The sequence below is a fragment of the Antechinus flavipes genome, chromosome 4, assembly GCF_016432865.1.
Source record: "Antechinus flavipes isolate AdamAnt ecotype Samford, QLD, Australia chromosome 4, AdamAnt_v2, whole genome shotgun sequence".
NCBI lineage: Eukaryota > Metazoa > Chordata > Mammalia > Dasyuromorphia > Dasyuridae > Antechinus > Antechinus flavipes.
Genome location: NC_067401.1, coordinates 312,216,405 through 312,234,034, shown reverse-complemented (window position 1 = coordinate 312,234,034; position 17,630 = coordinate 312,216,405). Strand labels below are relative to the sequence as shown.

General features: G+C 32.9%; 1 protein-coding gene across 1 annotated transcript in view; it reads right to left on the bottom strand.

The window, feature by feature from the left end:
- Positions 1-17,630, bottom strand: part of LAMA2 (laminin subunit alpha 2) — a 770,763-nt gene that overhangs the window by 534,117 nt on the left and 219,016 nt on the right. The window contains exons 2-3 of the mRNA XM_051997719.1: positions 11,310-11,480; positions 3,747-3,859 (exon numbers count right to left, since the gene is read on the bottom strand). Of these exons, the coding sequence (XP_051853679.1) occupies positions 3,747-3,859; positions 11,310-11,480 (284 nt within the window). The remainder of the gene's footprint in view (positions 1-3,746; positions 3,860-11,309; positions 11,481-17,630) is intronic.

Sequence of the window (17,630 nt, the reverse complement as noted above, 5' to 3'; positions counted from 1 at the left end):
TTAAAGTAGGAAAACAATTGTAGATTTTCAAAAATATTGTGTGTATATATGTATATGTATATATATAAAACCTATATTACATTGCCTACTCTTTTAGGGAGGAGGAAAGTGAAGGAAGGAGGGAGGGAGAAATTTTATAACTCAAAAATTTTCTAAATGGACATTAAAAATTGTCATGTAATAGGGAACAAATAAAATACTATTTAAAAATAAAAAAGAATTGTATTGATAAGATATTACATGATATATATATATATATATATATATATATATATATATATATATATATATATATATATATATAAACATATCCTTAACATGATATTTCAATATTGTGGAACAGAAAATGAAGTGTGGAATAAATTTAAAGGCTTAAAAATCACTTTTGGAATAGAATATAGGAATTACTTCAACTCATATTCACATTCCTGTGTTATGTAAAAATGGTTAAATTTTTTTAAATTATATAACTATTTGGAGACAGATAAATTTTAAAAAATGATCAATTAGGGGAAGTGTGTAGTTTTGACTTTTTTAAAGCATATTTTGGATTTAGTAAAATCATTAAAGAGACAGGAATTAAAAGAACAGAATATAAGAATTATAAAATTATACTGTTGATATTGTATTGCATATTGTATTCTATACAAATAGAAACGATCAACAACTAAGTGTTTCCTAATTGGTAAGTAAGAAATAGCTTCACTGGGCAATAATTTTTGTGACCTTCAGCTCTACCTAGAATAGGAGAGAAGTGAAGGTTCTCATAAGGGGCTGTTATTCTATATTGCCATTTCTAGCCACAGTCAGACACATTGTTTCTTTAATCTAACATAGTTCTCTTGAAGCATGCAGGACAACCAACCAGTTTAAGAAGGCAAAGCAGAATTGATTTCATAAGAATTTTGTATTCTGATGTGTTGGCTGGGTCTGTTTGCCTAACTTAAAGAATCAACATAACCTGCATTATTGGGAGCCTATACAAAAATATGGTATACATAGGAGTGAATAATTAGCTGAGCTCACATTGAAGAAACTCTAAAGACCCTATTAAATTAAAGATGATGGTAAATTGAAAAAAACTTATAAATGCTTTGTTCAAGCTTTTTTTTAATTAAAATGTTATATTTAAGATTTTAAAATGATGATATTTTAAGTGACCAATATTGTGAATGGGCAACATGAAAGCTAGAGTGCTGAGTAGTGGGAGTATATTTTTCATCATTATTTGTTAAGGACCATGCCTACATGAAGGGGCAGGTCTATTCTCCGAGACCCTCCATAGCTGTGGATCATAAAATCTGAAGGAGTTGCTAAGCAGCCTTTACTGACACAGGTGATGCTTATGGACTGGGAATGAAATAAATTGGAGGCAGAGGGAAGAGAGGAGAAGTCAGAGACATAACTACCTCTCAGTTTCCTTGTATCATCACCATCCTCTTACATGAAGAGATCTATTCTACAAGTCTGAGTTGGATCTCCAGCAGCCACTGGCAATTGGCTCCCATATCACAACAATTATCATTCCCAGGACCCTAAACGAACTTGAGTGTAACCATGTGAAAATATTGTCTCTTTGGAAATCTATGCCTGCCAAGATGAAAATAGAGTGGAATAAGTGGATCTCAAGAAAGAGATGTAATATTGGGGAGGAATAGTAGATTATCACATACCATATAAATGACCACCATGAGCCCAGGTATTATGATTATAACACAGTTAGTACAAATGTAATCCCTTCAAAATGCAACAGAAAGACTTCTTTTTACCCTTTTCCATGTCCCTATATTTCATTAAGGTAAAAGATTAATCAGCTAATTAATATTTTACAGGGCTGCTTCTCTACTTTTGATGTTCATCTGTCAATTAACTCTTACCTATGGCTCCAAGAAGCTGTAGCATGCACAGTAGTCACATGCTAGTAAAACTGTCTTGGTAGATAGACTAAACCAAGTTGAAGATAACTAACAGATCTCAAACCCATCAGTGAGTTAGGAAGATATCTACTTCAAACTTGTGAAGACTTCCCTGGCAGAATAGGTAGATAAGAACAATTTGTCCCAGTGACCATGAAGACAGTTAAAATGAGTACCATGGAGCACTTAGAGCTTGGTAAAACAACAAAAACTCCAAAGTCATCCATTGCATCCTGAAGCACTGCCAATCATCCTAAATTTTGTCCTGCCACTAGATTTTAGTGATATAGGAGGAGAGACAGTGCAATTCTGCCTCACTTAAATACAATTCACAATTCCATTATATCATTGGTTCTCTTTGAAAATGAAAGCTAGGGAGATGACTAAGAACCATTACATTGAATTCCCAGTCCCTATATTTTTGCTTGCCTTCATTTTGGATTTCCTTCACAAGCTAATTGGACAATATTTCAGAGTCCAGTTCTTTTTGTATAGCAAAATGACAGTTTGGTCATGTATGCTTATTGTGTATCTAATTTATACTTTAATATATTTAAACATCTACTGGTCATCCTGCCATCTAGGGGAGGGGGCGGAGGGAAGGAGGGGGAAAATTGGAACAAAAGGTTTGGCCGCCTCCTCCTCCTCCTCCTCCTCCTCCTTCTCTTCCTCCTCCTCTTCCTCCTATATATATATAACTTGTATATATAATTACCTATATATATAACTTGTAAATAAAAAGCTATAAAAAAAAGAAAATTACCTATATATATAACTTGTAAATAAAAAGCTATAAAAAAAAGAAAATGAAAGATAAATTACAGCAAGAGATTAAATCTTTCATCTCTTTTTTAAAAGTAGAGTCCTCCTCTCTATATAAAGGATAACAAGAATATATACTTCCATTAGGTGATAGATTTAGAGTTGGAAGAGATCTCAGGGACTGTCTAGTCTAACCCCTTGCTTTTACAGGAAAAGAAACTGAGTTTAAGGAGGCTAAATAATTTGCTTAAAACATCACACAGAAAGAAATATAAAAGGTAAGGTCTGAACCCTGGTCCTGACTCCAGAATCAGTGTTCTTCCCATTATACCATGTATTTACCACAACAACCAAAATATGGAACTATTTTCCTAGATTTCTTCTGATGTTCCTGCTTGAACCAATTAGGATGGTTGTGAATCTTCAATGGTAACATCAGTCCAATTGTGATATTGTGAGACATAGAAAGAAAAGAGTTTTGAAAAGTACCTACTCCTATGCCATAAGCAGCTCAAACTACTGTGAGCATCAATTTTATACAAATACAAGCAGGCTTGTTACCTCTCAGAGATCCAAGTTCAATTTTAAAATCTACTGACACAGCATACTCAACTATCAGTAATGAGAAGCAATTTATTTGAGAGCCTTGTTATCCAAAAAACTCTTAAGTGCACCTATCAGCAGCAAAGCAGGGGCACAATATTCTTTGGGAACATAAAAATGGTACCGTTTTAGTGCTTTTGATGCACACAAGATTATTGTTGTTACAAATTTTTATCATTAAGTCTAATGAGTCTAAACAAAAACAGTTCCTAATATAGTATTGAATACTTCATATGGGGAATTATTCCCATTGTGTTTTTAAAATGAATGCTAAAAATCTGTAGGGCTTACTTAGAAAATATGAATAGCATTAAATTAATAGGACACTTTTTTTTTTCTTTATAACAGGACAATAGTTAAAGATGTGAAGATGAGTGTTTCTTTTACCCCTAAGGATTTCTGATAAAACAAATACAAAATCCAAGGTACCATTTCCAAATAGTTTTGAGAAAAAGGCTACCATACCTGCTGTAAATCCAGTGTAATGGTCACATAATGGTATTCAATTCCATTTTTAATACTGGGGCTCTGCCACCAAGTGTTCTTGCCATCAATTGCATTCGTGATTGGGTGCCTCTCTGTTATGGCAGCAATATGTGAAGAGCAAAGAAAAGTCAATTAGCATTAGGCTGCTTCTCCTTGAATAAAAGTCAAAACATTTATGTTGGAATGATGAGAATTTTAGTATCAAATTCAAAAAAGCATAGTCAAAAGATCCATTTATTCATGCATTCATTGACCCTTTCCTTCTACAAATTTCTACTGAACCCCTACTAAAAATTATAATTATAGCTGCATTTACATAGTCTTTTTAAAAATTGACAAAGCACTTCACATATATCATTTTATTTGATCTTCACCACAAGCTATTAAGGTAGATAATACGGTTGTTATTTGGTAACCAATTGTTGTTGACCACAACTTTTTGTGACCCCTAGTCAGAGTTTTCTTGGCAAAGCTATTGGGGTGATTTGCCATTTCCTTCTCTAGCTAATTTTATAGATGAGGAAACTGAGGAAAACAGGATTAAATGACTTGCCCAGGGTCACAGATATTCTTATTTTCACGTTACAGATGAAAAAGTTGGAAAAGAGAAGTTAAATGTTTTGTCCATTGTCACAACTAATAAGTATCCAATGTAGAAATCAAAGCTAATTCTTCCTGATTCCAAGTTAAGCATTTTATCCACTATGCCATCTATATACCTCCCCTAGCTGTACCATAGTTTAGGGGCAGCACCATGCCAGGCACCATACAAGATACAGATTTTTCAAACAATAAACACGTTAGGATAAGACCATTCATCAGCTAAGGATAGGAAATATTGGTTAGTAGACTAATTATACCAAGAGTATACCTAACAACGTTGTTTACTGATCACAATAGAAGTACGAAGGCAATACAGTCAGTGAATGAACAAGTGAACTTATGTACTGAAACTTCATGGAAAGTATAATTGTTACTCTTGTAGTCAATTGATGCTCATTTGAATGGGATATGTAAATTATTCTGTTGTACCCATAATATATAATGTAATGCATTGTAGTCTTGCTGTATTATCTGTTTTGCTATACCCTATTATTAAATCTATGTAGTGCTATTTTAGTGCACTAATAATATTGTATGTGCCTAGACTACATGGGACTTAGATGCTTGGTTACTAAATATAGCTGGATGACTCACTGAATAGAATTTGTGGCCTTAAGTCAGGAATACCTGAATTCAAGTTTACTCTCAGACACTCACTAGCTGTGTGATTGTAAACAAATCATTTAATCTTTTTTTTTTTTTTTTTTTTTTTTTTTTTTTTTTTTTTTTTTTTTTTTTGCTTTAAACCCCAGAGAAGGAAATGGCCAACCATTCCAGAGTCTTTGGTGAGAAAGAACCAAACATGACTGAACAATAACAATATGATGATATATGGTATTTGTTGCTTTAATTTATTTTATGGTCTACTATTTGCAATGTTATTATCTAATGAAGGAATTTTTAATCTGGAGTACATGGAATCTCAAAGGGTCCACAAAAAGTTTAGGGATTGGTAGGGAGAGATCATGAACTCAGAAAAGAAAAAAAATACATCTTTATCTTCACTAATCTCTTACTGGAATTTCACATTTCCTTCAATTATTTAAAAACATTTTAAGGAGAGATCTATATGGTTCCTTACTGTTGACCTCAGCAAAGTTTTCTTTCTTTTTTTTTCTCTTCCCTCCACACTTTTCCCCTTTGAAATTATATTTGTAGAATATCTTTTCCATCTAATTCCACCAAGGAAGGTGAAACAAGAAAAAAAGGAGAAAATGGAAAACTACCTGCTAATTATTCATTCATGAGCCCTACCTCACTCCTCACAAGCCCCAAATCTCCCAGCCTCCTCCTCCTTAATGGATCTGAGCTAGAGCAAGTTACTAAGTTCCTGGACCTCATTTTTTTTCTCTAAAGCAAAGGTGGAAATCAATTTCTAAACTCAAAATTCCATAATCTTCCTACTCATGACCATGTCCCTATCCCTCTTCTATAATCATCTTCCTCATTACTTTGTCTTTCATCCTCTCCTCTAATTTTATCTAACCATTACAACTTCAGCCTTTGTACTTGTACCTAATTACCTCCAATAATCTATGCATCATCATCTCTTCTCACTCTTACTTTCCACTGTCAAACTTCAGAGATTTTGAAACCTAACCCTAATCTGTCAATCCTAGTTTTTGTCCCTATTGGCTGCCATCCTTTTTCCAAATCTCATTCCAAAGTTTCTGCCATAAATTTTCATTTTCTGACCCATTTCCTCATTTCACCATTCCTCTTGTTTTTTAAAAATTTAATTTAACACATTGCTTTGTGAATCATGTTCAGAGAAAAAAAATTATTATAACAAGAGAGAAAAAACACAGAAAAAAGATCATCCTACCCTTCTTGAACTAAACCATGCAGAAGTCCCTATCTCTAAAGCAGTGTACTTACTCCTAGGATATAGGAACTAGGGGCCTTTCTATTTCCACTACTAATAGGTGGGAAGTAAAAAGGAACAAAGGAGGAAAAAAAATATTCTTGATACAAAAGCTATTTACAATGAAGAAGTTGTTGACATCCTAAGTAATAATTGCATTTATTTTTTCTTGGGAGCAGCTAGATGTTGCAGTGGATTGAGTGTGGACCTGAAGTCAAAAAGACTCACTTTCCTGAGGTCAGCCTCAAACACTTACTAACTACATGATTCTGGTCAAGTCACTTCACCCTGTTTGCCTCAGGTTCCTCATCTGCAAAATGAGCTGCAGAAGAATATAGCAAACCATCTTTGCTAAAAAACAAAAACAAAAAACAAAAAACAAAACAAAAAAAAAAAACCCTCAAATAGGACCATAAAGAGTTAAGCACAACTGAAAATATAATACAACAAAAATATTTTTACTTTGAAATTAAAAGTGGAGGCTGCATTCTATAGTAGTAATAATGCTATCTTCCAATTATATTGGTTTTCAGTGGGCTTTGAGGGCCATCCTAGAGATTTAAGAAAATGAAAAATCTGAATTCCATGTGAAAAACCATTCTAAGATTTTTTTAAAAATTGCTCAAAGTTAAATATTGCCTGTACTTAAAATAGAACATGACATATAATATTTATCAAGTTCCACATATATTTATATGAATGTATATATTGTGAACATGTGATCTTAAAATAAGAGAAATTATCCAAAATTATCTCATTCATCACATTTTAACTGATATACATATAGGAAAAAATGTGATTTTTTTCTAAATATGTATGAGGGATCGAGGTGAAATATTCCACAACAAGGATCAAAATGAACCATCAAAGTACATTAGTATAAAAGAATCAGAGGGAATTTCAGATAAGAATCAAAGAACAAAATAAAGAAAATGTATCATTGCAAATTTAGGCTTCGTTTTATTTACAAGTTTCTCAATTTATAATTTATTTTTTTTCCATTTGATATGGAGTTATACATACTGATGGAGATTATCTGCCATAATGAATAAAAATCTACTTTTATAGTCAGCATAAGCCAAGTTCAAATCTCTCTGACTTACTAGCTGTGGGTTTCTGAACAAGTCATTGAACACCTCCTAACCTCAAGCAACTAATTCTGAGGACTTATATATTAAGTCATAGACCACTTCTGAAAAGTGTTTCACACATTACCAAAATCCTCTATATGTTGGATGTTGTGAATTTCACTTAGTCCCAATAATTAATATCATATTAAACTAAAATTACTTTGGATTCTCTGGAAAAAGCTCCAAAACCTTCAACATTTCTCACACTTTTCAATTGTTGTTAATATTCAGTCATTTCAGTTGAGTCTCTTTCCAAGCCCATGTGGGGTTTTCTGGGCAAAGATATTGGAGTGGTTTGCCATTTCAGTCTCCAGATTTGAAAATGAGCCAAACAGGGTTAAATGACTTGCTCAGGGTCACACTTCTAGTACCAGTCTGTGGCCAGATTTGAACTTAGGTCTTCATGATTCCAGGCTTGACCCTAAATCTATTGCACCACTTAGTTGCCCCCTTTTCAATTGTAAGGTTATCTAATTCAGCTCAGCAGTTTGGCAGACTTTGTTTTGGATTCTCTCATTAACAATTCACTAAGATGATGCATTCCATCTCATTAATGAAAAGTAAAAGTGCTGAGTATATTTAATAATTAGAGTTGGCTCTAATGGAAAGTGGGAGTGAAGAAAGGTGTCAAGTCTTTAAAACAACAAATGCCAGAAGCATATCTAAATATCAAATAAAATGTCCTCAGGAGCACAAGTGGGTATTAAAATCGGCACATTTAGGAATTGGTACCATAAATGAGATATTACTGGCATCAGTCTAGAAGGAAAATAAATATCAGAGGGAACATCATTCCCTAAACATCCTCTGACATAAACAGTCCTGCATCATCTTTATAGCCAGTGGATTGTAATATGTGGTAGAAAAACAAATACACAGCACACATTGGTAAAGCAACTTCAGGACTCCTAGGTAATTGGGATGGAAGCTGTCTAATTGGAAAATTTGATATCTGCCACCTCAGGTCAAATTGATATGAGGATTAGTCACCAAAAGGAGGATTGGGAGAAGAATCAACAATTAACCATAATCCCCATTACAGAAGTTTAATCATAATTAATTTGAAAACATTGATTAATTGTTGGCATGTTTTCCTTATTTAAAAGGAAATGAAAAATATAGCAAGCTCAACAGGGAAAGATTTGCAAGTTAATTTAAGGGCCAACCTCATTTTATGACTGGCTAAGGGGATAGTTGATGAAGTAAACCTTTCAAACTGTTAGCTTTTAATTTGGAGTCAGAAGCCAACACACTTTCAGATTCAGAGGAGGTATTACAGATTTGCCGGCTCTTAGGAGATCACTGGATATGTGGACTTTTATTTCATGAGTAAAATGAACTTTTTAATAAAGTATTTTTATGTAATCTTTGTTTTATTTTATTTGGGCATGGCAAATTGAGAGGGAATTGGAGGAAGTTAAGTACCCAAGGGGGACCTTGAAATGGAACCTAGCTGCCATTAAATATATATATATATATATATATATATATTATATATGTTTATTTATCTCACAGAAAAAATCAAGTTGTCACCACTACTATAAATGAGTATACAGATGGCTATAAAAAGCATTCTTGTTCTGTGGGAAAAGTGGTCCATGATTGATTGTCTTAAAGGGTCAGAAAACATGAAATGATAATGATGGTGAAAAGAGCATTTAAATAGCAGTTTTAGATTGATAAAGCAGTTTACATATGTAATTTCATTTGATCCTCAGACTAATTTTGTGAAGTAGATAATATGATTATTTGCAGAAGCTGACTTGCCCAAGATCATATAGTTAGTGTTAGAGATAGAATCTGATCTCAGGTCTTCCTAATGCCAAGTTTTATGTTTCATCTACTGTATCTTGTGGCTGTCTAATACAAAGGAAGTATTTGTAAACATGTTTAAATAGTGAAGCTTTCAATCAGGAAATCAAGACAAAGAATGATGATTTATTCTTTTTAATAGGATTTTCAGCAAGCAATGTGGCACAGAGGAAAGAGGAATGAATATGAAGTCAGAAGACATAAGTTCAAATATTAACTGTGGTTTTGCCTCCTATGGTGCCCAGAACTAACCATTAACTTTCAGTTGGCCTCAGTTTCTGCAATGAACTATATCAATGAAATTCAAATCAAACAGAAAAAGATCCCTTCAGTATACATACTGACCGAGAAAACAACTAATCTTATCTGTATTATATTATATTTTTATTTATTTTGTTAAACATTTTCCAATTTTATATTTAAAATTTTTATTTTATTCTGAACTTAAGAAATAAAATAAGTATTTCTACAACATAGTAGATTGCATATGAAACTGCAAATATATGTATAACTTGCTATTTTTTTAAAATATGTGATAAGCTTTCAAAATCAAACTTAAATATTTAATTAATAAAGAACTCTACGTGTTTAGCCACATTAATAATGTTCAAATGCATGTCCACATAGGTATAAAAGTGTATTTTATATATATACGTGTGTGTGTGTATGTGCATGAACATAAGCATGAAGGTGTATGTATGTGTGTATATGTATGGGTATAGGTATGGATAAACACCAAATACATATATGCACATACACACACACATGGTAAGAGTACTGCCAGGGTAAGAGACTTTATCCACTGTATTCAAAACATCACCATTTGCTGTAATTGATGGTTCCACATTTGAATGATGTGGTGCTGACTGATGAAGGACCTATGTTTTCTTGGTGTTAACTGTGAGACCAAACTTAGTATAAGCAGCAGAGAATAGATCCATATTTTGATGCATTTCACCTTCAGAGGCTATATTGGGTGCAAAATTATCTGCAAACAAAAATTATGCACCAACACTCGATGACACTCTCAGTTACTTCATTGCTAAAATGGGGTTAATGATAACACTTTTCCTGAATAATTGTTTTAAGGCCAAAATAACATAGGCAAAACACTGCACATGCCTTAAAGCACTATATAAATGTTAGCTATGGCAATGATAGTAATCTTAAGATGATGATGCTAGTTCCTGAGTACAGAGCAGTAGAAATGAACTCTATACTGTGGTTAAGCTTGTCTTCCTACTGCCTTATCTCAACTCTATTTAGACATTCTTTTCCTTCCCTTACTCCATTGTTGCCCAGGCTTCTTACTAGAAAGCATCCTTTCTCTCTTTCTGATTTAGTGTCTATCCATTTTTTCCCCTCAAATCCAACTTAGTTCCACTATGGTCTTTGCAACCTCTTTCCTTTCTCATGGACTTGCCTGAGTTCCTGGAATTATTCTATTGAGCCTTTTATTAACTGCTTAACTATTTTTTTCTGGGAAAGTTAAAGGCCTAGTCTATCCACCTCATTTTACAAAATGGGAACTAGGAGCAGAAACTTTCTTATACTTGTACAGAAGTCTACAGAGCTTAGGCTCACAATAGATACCTGATAAATATATTACCTTGAATTCTAGGCAATGAGTACCAAGGAAGCTCTTAGCCTATGATTCTTACAATTCTCAGAACTTTTCAAGTTTAGGTCCAAAGGAGATTTTTTAAAATTATGTGAGCAAAGGATGGTTTTAGGTCTCCCTGAAGACATCTATGTGGCACAATGGATAGAATGTTAGACCAGGAGTCAGAAGAATCATCTTTCTGAATTTAAATCCAACCTCAGACACTTAGTAGCTGTGTTGGGAAAGTCTTTTAAATCTGTTTGCCTCCGTTTCCTCATCTTTCAAATGAGTGAGAGAAGGAAATAGCAAAGTATTCTAGTATCTCTGCCAAGAAAACCCTAAATGAGGTCACAAACAGCCATACACAACTGCAAACAGCACAACAACTAGTTATTCCAAAATATTCTATATTTTCAGGTCTTTACAATGCTATCCTTCTCTTCCAACAACATTCTACAGAACCTCCCATTCTATGGTAGATAACCCCCACATATATATTCTAAAACAAATGCCAAAACCCAAACACATACGGTATGCAAAGCTGCTATTCTGATTACAAGTTCGACACTGGGGGTTCCTCACAGGTTGCCCTGGGACATGTTCCACCAATTTGCAGTACATTTCAGGACCTCGCTCCCCACAGGTAGCATTGGTGGTGATGAGTGCATTTGTGGCCAGATTCAGCACAGCTGGAAATAAACCTACAAGAAATAAAGAAATGAATCAGGCAAGAAACAAGACAAAACAGTTTTGTCCAATTGTTGAAAATTGTCAAAAAAAAAAAAGTAAATTTTCAAAAAGCATTAGGCTAAGTTTTAAATCAAAGTCAATCCTAATTTAATAAAACATAGTATAAAAATAAAAATAAAAAGTTTAGCATACTTATCAAAAACACAGCAGAAGAGTCTTTGCTATGTGTTCAAGTTATCTGACAGTTAAAATCTCAGACATTCTTAGGTATTAACTTTTACAATTTAATTAGAGAAAATAATTAATATCTGATGCACTTAAAAAAATAAGACTGCTGTCTATGTGGTTTGCAAAAGATTTTACATCTTCTGAAAGTTAATTTTATAATCCATTCTAATTATTTTGTACCTAACATTGTAGGTGATTAATGGAAATACACAAAAACATTTTAGCTTTCCAGAAATGATACGTTTGGAAAAGAAAGTTAACCACAAGAACAGTGAGGTACCAAGTAAGAAAAAAATGTTGAGTACTAATGCCATGCTTCATTTTTAGTTAATTTCTAGTATATAAATAACATAATTCTTTATCACTGAGGAAGAAAAGACCCTCCTCCCCATTTCTTGTATTAACCTAATTCTCTATTGCCTTGAATCTAGTAAAGGAGATAGTGATTGTCTCAGCCCCAATTAAGTCAGATGATAAGTGAGTTATAGGAATGTGACCACTAAACAAACTTAATCATAGTTTTCCAAACAGGGAATGAATACATGAATATATGCGCTAAAAAGAGCTTAGACATCATCTTTCAAGAAATCTTCAAAGAAAACTGTTCTGATATCCTAGAACCAGAAAGTAAAATAGCCATTGAAAGAATTCATCAATCACCTCATGAAAGATACATCAAAATAAAAACTTCAAGGAATAGCATAGCTAAATTTCAGAATTATCAGATCAAGATCATTATACAGCAAATGGCCAGAAAGAAACAATTCAAATATCAAGGAGCCACAATCATGATTACCCAGGACCTAGCACTTCCACTTTAAAGGTTTAAAGAGCCTGAAATATGATGTTCTGGAGGGCAAAAGATCTTGGACTGCAGCCAAGAATCAGTGCTTCAGCAAAATTAAGCATTATCTTTTTTTTTTTTTTTTTTAGTAACTGACTATATCCATAACCAAACAAACAGAAATAATGATTATCTCAACAGATGCAGAAAAAACATTTGACAAAATCCAACACCAATTCCTATTAAGGAATTTTAAAATTCCTGAAATTAAATGAATTAAAATTTAAGAAAAATAAAAACAGTAGAGATCATAGAAATAAATGGAGTCCTTAAAATGATCAGTAGCATCTATTTAAAATCACCAGCAAGCATCATATGTAATGGGGATAAACTAGAACCATTCCCAATAAGATCAGGGGTAAAACAAGACTGCCCACTATCACCATTATTCTATTGTATTAGAAATGTTACTTTTAGCAGTGAGAGAAGAAAAGGAGTTTAAAGGAATTAGACTAGGTAATGAGGAAACAAGATTATCATTATTTGCAGATAATATGATGATATACCTATAGAATCCTAGAGAATCAACTAAAAACTATTAAATAGAATTCACAACTTTAGCAAAGTTGAAAGATACAAAATAAACCCACATAAACTATTAATACTTGTATGTTACCAACAAAGTCTGGCAACAAGAATACAAAGAGAAATTCCATCTAAAATAAATATAGATAATATAAACTATTTGGGACTCTATCTTCCAAGACACAGTAAGGACCTATATAAATACAATTACAAAATTTGTATTCCACATAAATAAAGTCCGATCTAAACAATTGGGAGAACATCAAGTTCTAATGGGTAGGCCAAGCTAACATAATAAAAATGACAATTCTACCTAAATTAATCTATTTATTCAGTGCCATGCCAATTAAACTGCCAAGAAATTAATTTACAGAGCTAGAAAAAAATAATAACAAACTTCATCTGGAAGAACAAAAGGTCAAGAATTTCAAGAGAACTAATGCAAAGAATGCAAGTGAAGGTGACCTAACTATACCAAATCTAAAACTATATTATAAAGCAGTTGTCATCAAAACCATTTGGTACTGGTTAAGAAATAGTGTAGTTGATCAGTGGAATAGGTTAGATTCACAAGGCACAATATCCAATCACTATTCAATCACAAATCTAGTGTTTGATAAACCCAAAGGCCCTAGCTTCTAGGATAAGAACTAACTATTTGCCAAAAATTGCTGGGAAAATTGAAAAATAGTATGGCAGAAACTAGGTATTCATCAGCACCTAACACCATATACCAACTTAAGATCAAAATAGTTTCATGATTTAGACATAAAAAATGTTATAATAAGCAAATTAAAAGAAGAAAGGATAGTCTTCTCAGAACTGTGGAGAAGGAAGGAATCTGTGCCCAAAGAAGAACTTGAGTATATTATGAAATGCAAAATAGATTATTTTGATTATATTAGGTTAAAAAGGGTTTATACAAATAAAGCAATGCAAACAAGGTTAGAAGGGAAGCAGGAAACTGGGGAAAATATATAGGAAATTGTTTCAAATTTATAAGAATAAAAGCCATTCTCCGATTGATAAATGATCAAAGGATATCAACAGACAATTTTCAGATCAAGAAATTAAAACCATTTCTAGTTGTATGAAAAAATTCTCTCACTACTGACCAGAGAAATGCAAATAAATACAATTCTGAAGTAGCAATACACACCTTTCAGATTGGCTCAGATTACAGAAAAAGGTAATGACAAATGTTGGAGGGGCAGTAAGAAACTAATACATTGCTGGTGGAATTATGAAGTGTGATCCAACTATTCTGTAGAGCTATATGGAGCTATGCTCAAAGGGCGATCAAACTGCATATCTTCTCATCCAGTAGGGTCTCTACTGGACCTGTATCTCAAAGAAATCATAAAAAAGGGAAAAGAATTCACATGTGCAAAAATACTTGTAGCAGTCCCTTTTGTAGTGGCAAGGAACTAGAAAGTGAGGGATGTCCATCAGTTGAAGAATGGCTGAATAAGTTGTGGCATATGAATGTTATGGAATATTATTGTTCTATAAGATATGATCAACAGGATGATTTCAGAAAGGCTTGGAAAGACTTACATGAACTGATGCTAAATGAAGTGAATAAGACCATGATTACATTGTACACAGCAACAACAAAATTATGCAATAATCAATTATGACGAACATGGCTCCTTTCAACAATGAGGTTATTTAGGCCAGTTCTAATAGATTTCTATGGAAAGAGCAATCTGCACTCAGAGAGAGGACTGCAGAGACTTAGTATGGCTCACAACATAGTATTTTCACTTTTTATTGCTGTTTGTTTTCATTTTGCTTTCTTTCTTATTTTTTCCTTTCTTGATATGATTTTTGTTGAGCAGCATGATAATTATGGAAATATGTATAGAAGAATTACACATGTGTAATGCTTATTGGATTACTTTCTCTCTAGGGCATCGGAGGAAGAAAGGGAGAAAAAATTTGGAACACAAAGTTTTACAAGGTAAATGTTGAAAACTTTCTTTTCTTTTTATTTTCAAAATAAAAGTTAAGCCTAATGAATTGGATTATGATTGGTAGAAAGGATAGGTAAGAATAGAGGGATAATTTTGGAATAATGATTATTTCAGGGAAGAACATCCATATAACATGATAATGACATTTTAGAGACTTACAAAGTTAGGGTAGTAGATATCTGGGAGAAGGAGAAAGGTAATTCTAGTAGAAACCAGAGGAGTAATTAAGAAAGGTCTTAGCAGAGAGTCAAAGAAAAAAAAATACAGTTTTGCCTAGGACTTTAATGATAGCAATTTTCCTGCAGGCCAGTCAAATCCTAAGGCACGGGCCTATACAGCAGTCAAATAGAGAATTAAGAATTTTGTATTTGAGATATATTTTGAGAAGGTGATTTGGTAAATATTAAATAATTCCCATACTAATAACTGAAAAATCCAGCCACAGTGTTTCTCTACTAATGAGAAAAAAGAAAGAAATAGGAAAAAATTTATATAGTAGAGAAGTTAGATATATTACCTACATATACCTATATGGCTCAAACAAAATTAAAATCCAATTATAAAACATATAACAGAAAGGTAGAAAAATGTCATAAAACATTAACAGTACTAATATGTGGCTTTCCAAGTCAAATTGTAGCCTATAAGATTCTTTGCATACAGTTTAGTGGCCCTCATTATTGTATGTTATCCTGATATTATCTTTAAACAATTCATATCAACTAATATTTTTTATCAATAAAGAATTTATTTCCTAGTTATCATTCCCCCTTCCTTAATATTTAATGAGGTTTCTGGTCTTCTTGTAATCAATGTATAATAATGGCAGGCAATTAGTGTTTTAGGCTTTACACATATTATTAGACATAATATATGTATACATGTTACATTCATATGTTATATATTACATAAGATATTTTACATATATTATTTCAGATCTTTCCATTTTGAGGTAGGTAATATAGGAATTATCACCCCATTTTAAAGATAAAGAAACTTAAATGAACTTGGAGAATTTAAATAACTTGTAGCTAATATGTGTAAGAGGAAGAATTTGACTCTACAATCACCTTTAACAAAATTTTAACTGAGTACATACAACAATTGAATAATAGATTTCTCCTATTGCCTCACTTTTATGCCTCTTCTTTCAGCTATCCCAATAATTAACCTAAATAATAATTGAGAGTCAGAATGATTTGGGTTTAAGACATGGTCTTTAAGAAAGGAATCACTCTGACTCTTATTGAATGGCCAACAACAGATCCCAGGCCAAATCTCAGTTGGTCAATGTTTGGGCCCTGCTTTATTCAGAATGAATGTAATTTTTTTTTTTCTGTCTTGACCAGAAACCAAGGTCTTTCCTCCCAGACTGACTTTTTTTTTTGACTAGGTAGAAGAGGCTATTCTTTGTCTCAGTTCCTATCCTGCCTTAATCATTGACTTGTTGCCTCAGTCAAAATGAAACTTATTAAAAAATCTTAGCTTAAAAATGTCAAGGTCTCCCACTGTAACCAAGCCATCTCCAATTTTCCTAAATTTTATCTTATCCCTAGATCCAGATGACTATGGAGGAGAAAGTGAGGCTGGTAACTTTGCACAGCCCTCCTTCATTTAAATCCAATTCACTTGCAAGTCATGCCATCACTTCCCTAATGTTAGGGTCTTCTTTAAGAATAAAGCACAAATAACAACAGTATATAATACTTAATTCTCATGGAAGACTTCCCTACTTACACTGTCAGTGACTTTATTGCTCACTTGAAACTATGTAAAGCATGTTCGTCTGGCAAGGTCCCCAATTAGTTACTAACTTGTGCAATTTATAGTCAGTCAATATTTGGAATTCTGCTGAATTGGCAACATGTCATATTATGGATCACAGCCCATTTTCATTATGTTTTAAAATCCATAAGCCAGTGCCTGTTATATTTCCATTCCAAAACAGTAGGTAATATTTATTGCCATCTACAATCTAGTACTTGGTTAAGAGAGTGTGAACACTGCAAATACAAATGAAGCCCAAGCAGCAGACCAGCCTTTCTATACATTATTGACTTACAGCCTTGTTATTCAATTGGGGGCCATGTAATGTTAACAACATAAAAGCCAGCAATCACTTAACCATAACATTAAGATTGACACTTTGCTTCCAGTACGGTATCAGAACTAAACAAATTTTAGTCTGGTGCTGTTGTTGAAAGGAACAAAGCCTGGCAGAGGGACAAGTTGGGGGCAGGGGTGGACGAGGGAAGAATCATATTACATGGTTATACTACAAAAAAGGGAAAATATCCCATTTTGAATCAAAGTGTGTTTTGGAAGGAGATATCACCAGAAATAGTCCAGGGTTTATCTTATATTAACACATCTTTTAAAAAAAAATGAAAAAGCAAACATCTCCATATGCCTTCAAGATAAGCATCAGGATATTTGACATCACAAAAACAGATCATTAGATAATTTAGATAATTAATTGATTTCCCTTTTTAATCTGGCTATTGGTAGTGAAAACAGTTCAAGATCACAACATATACATATTTATTTTTCTAGGTTCTTTTATGATTATTCCAAACTTTCAAAAATGA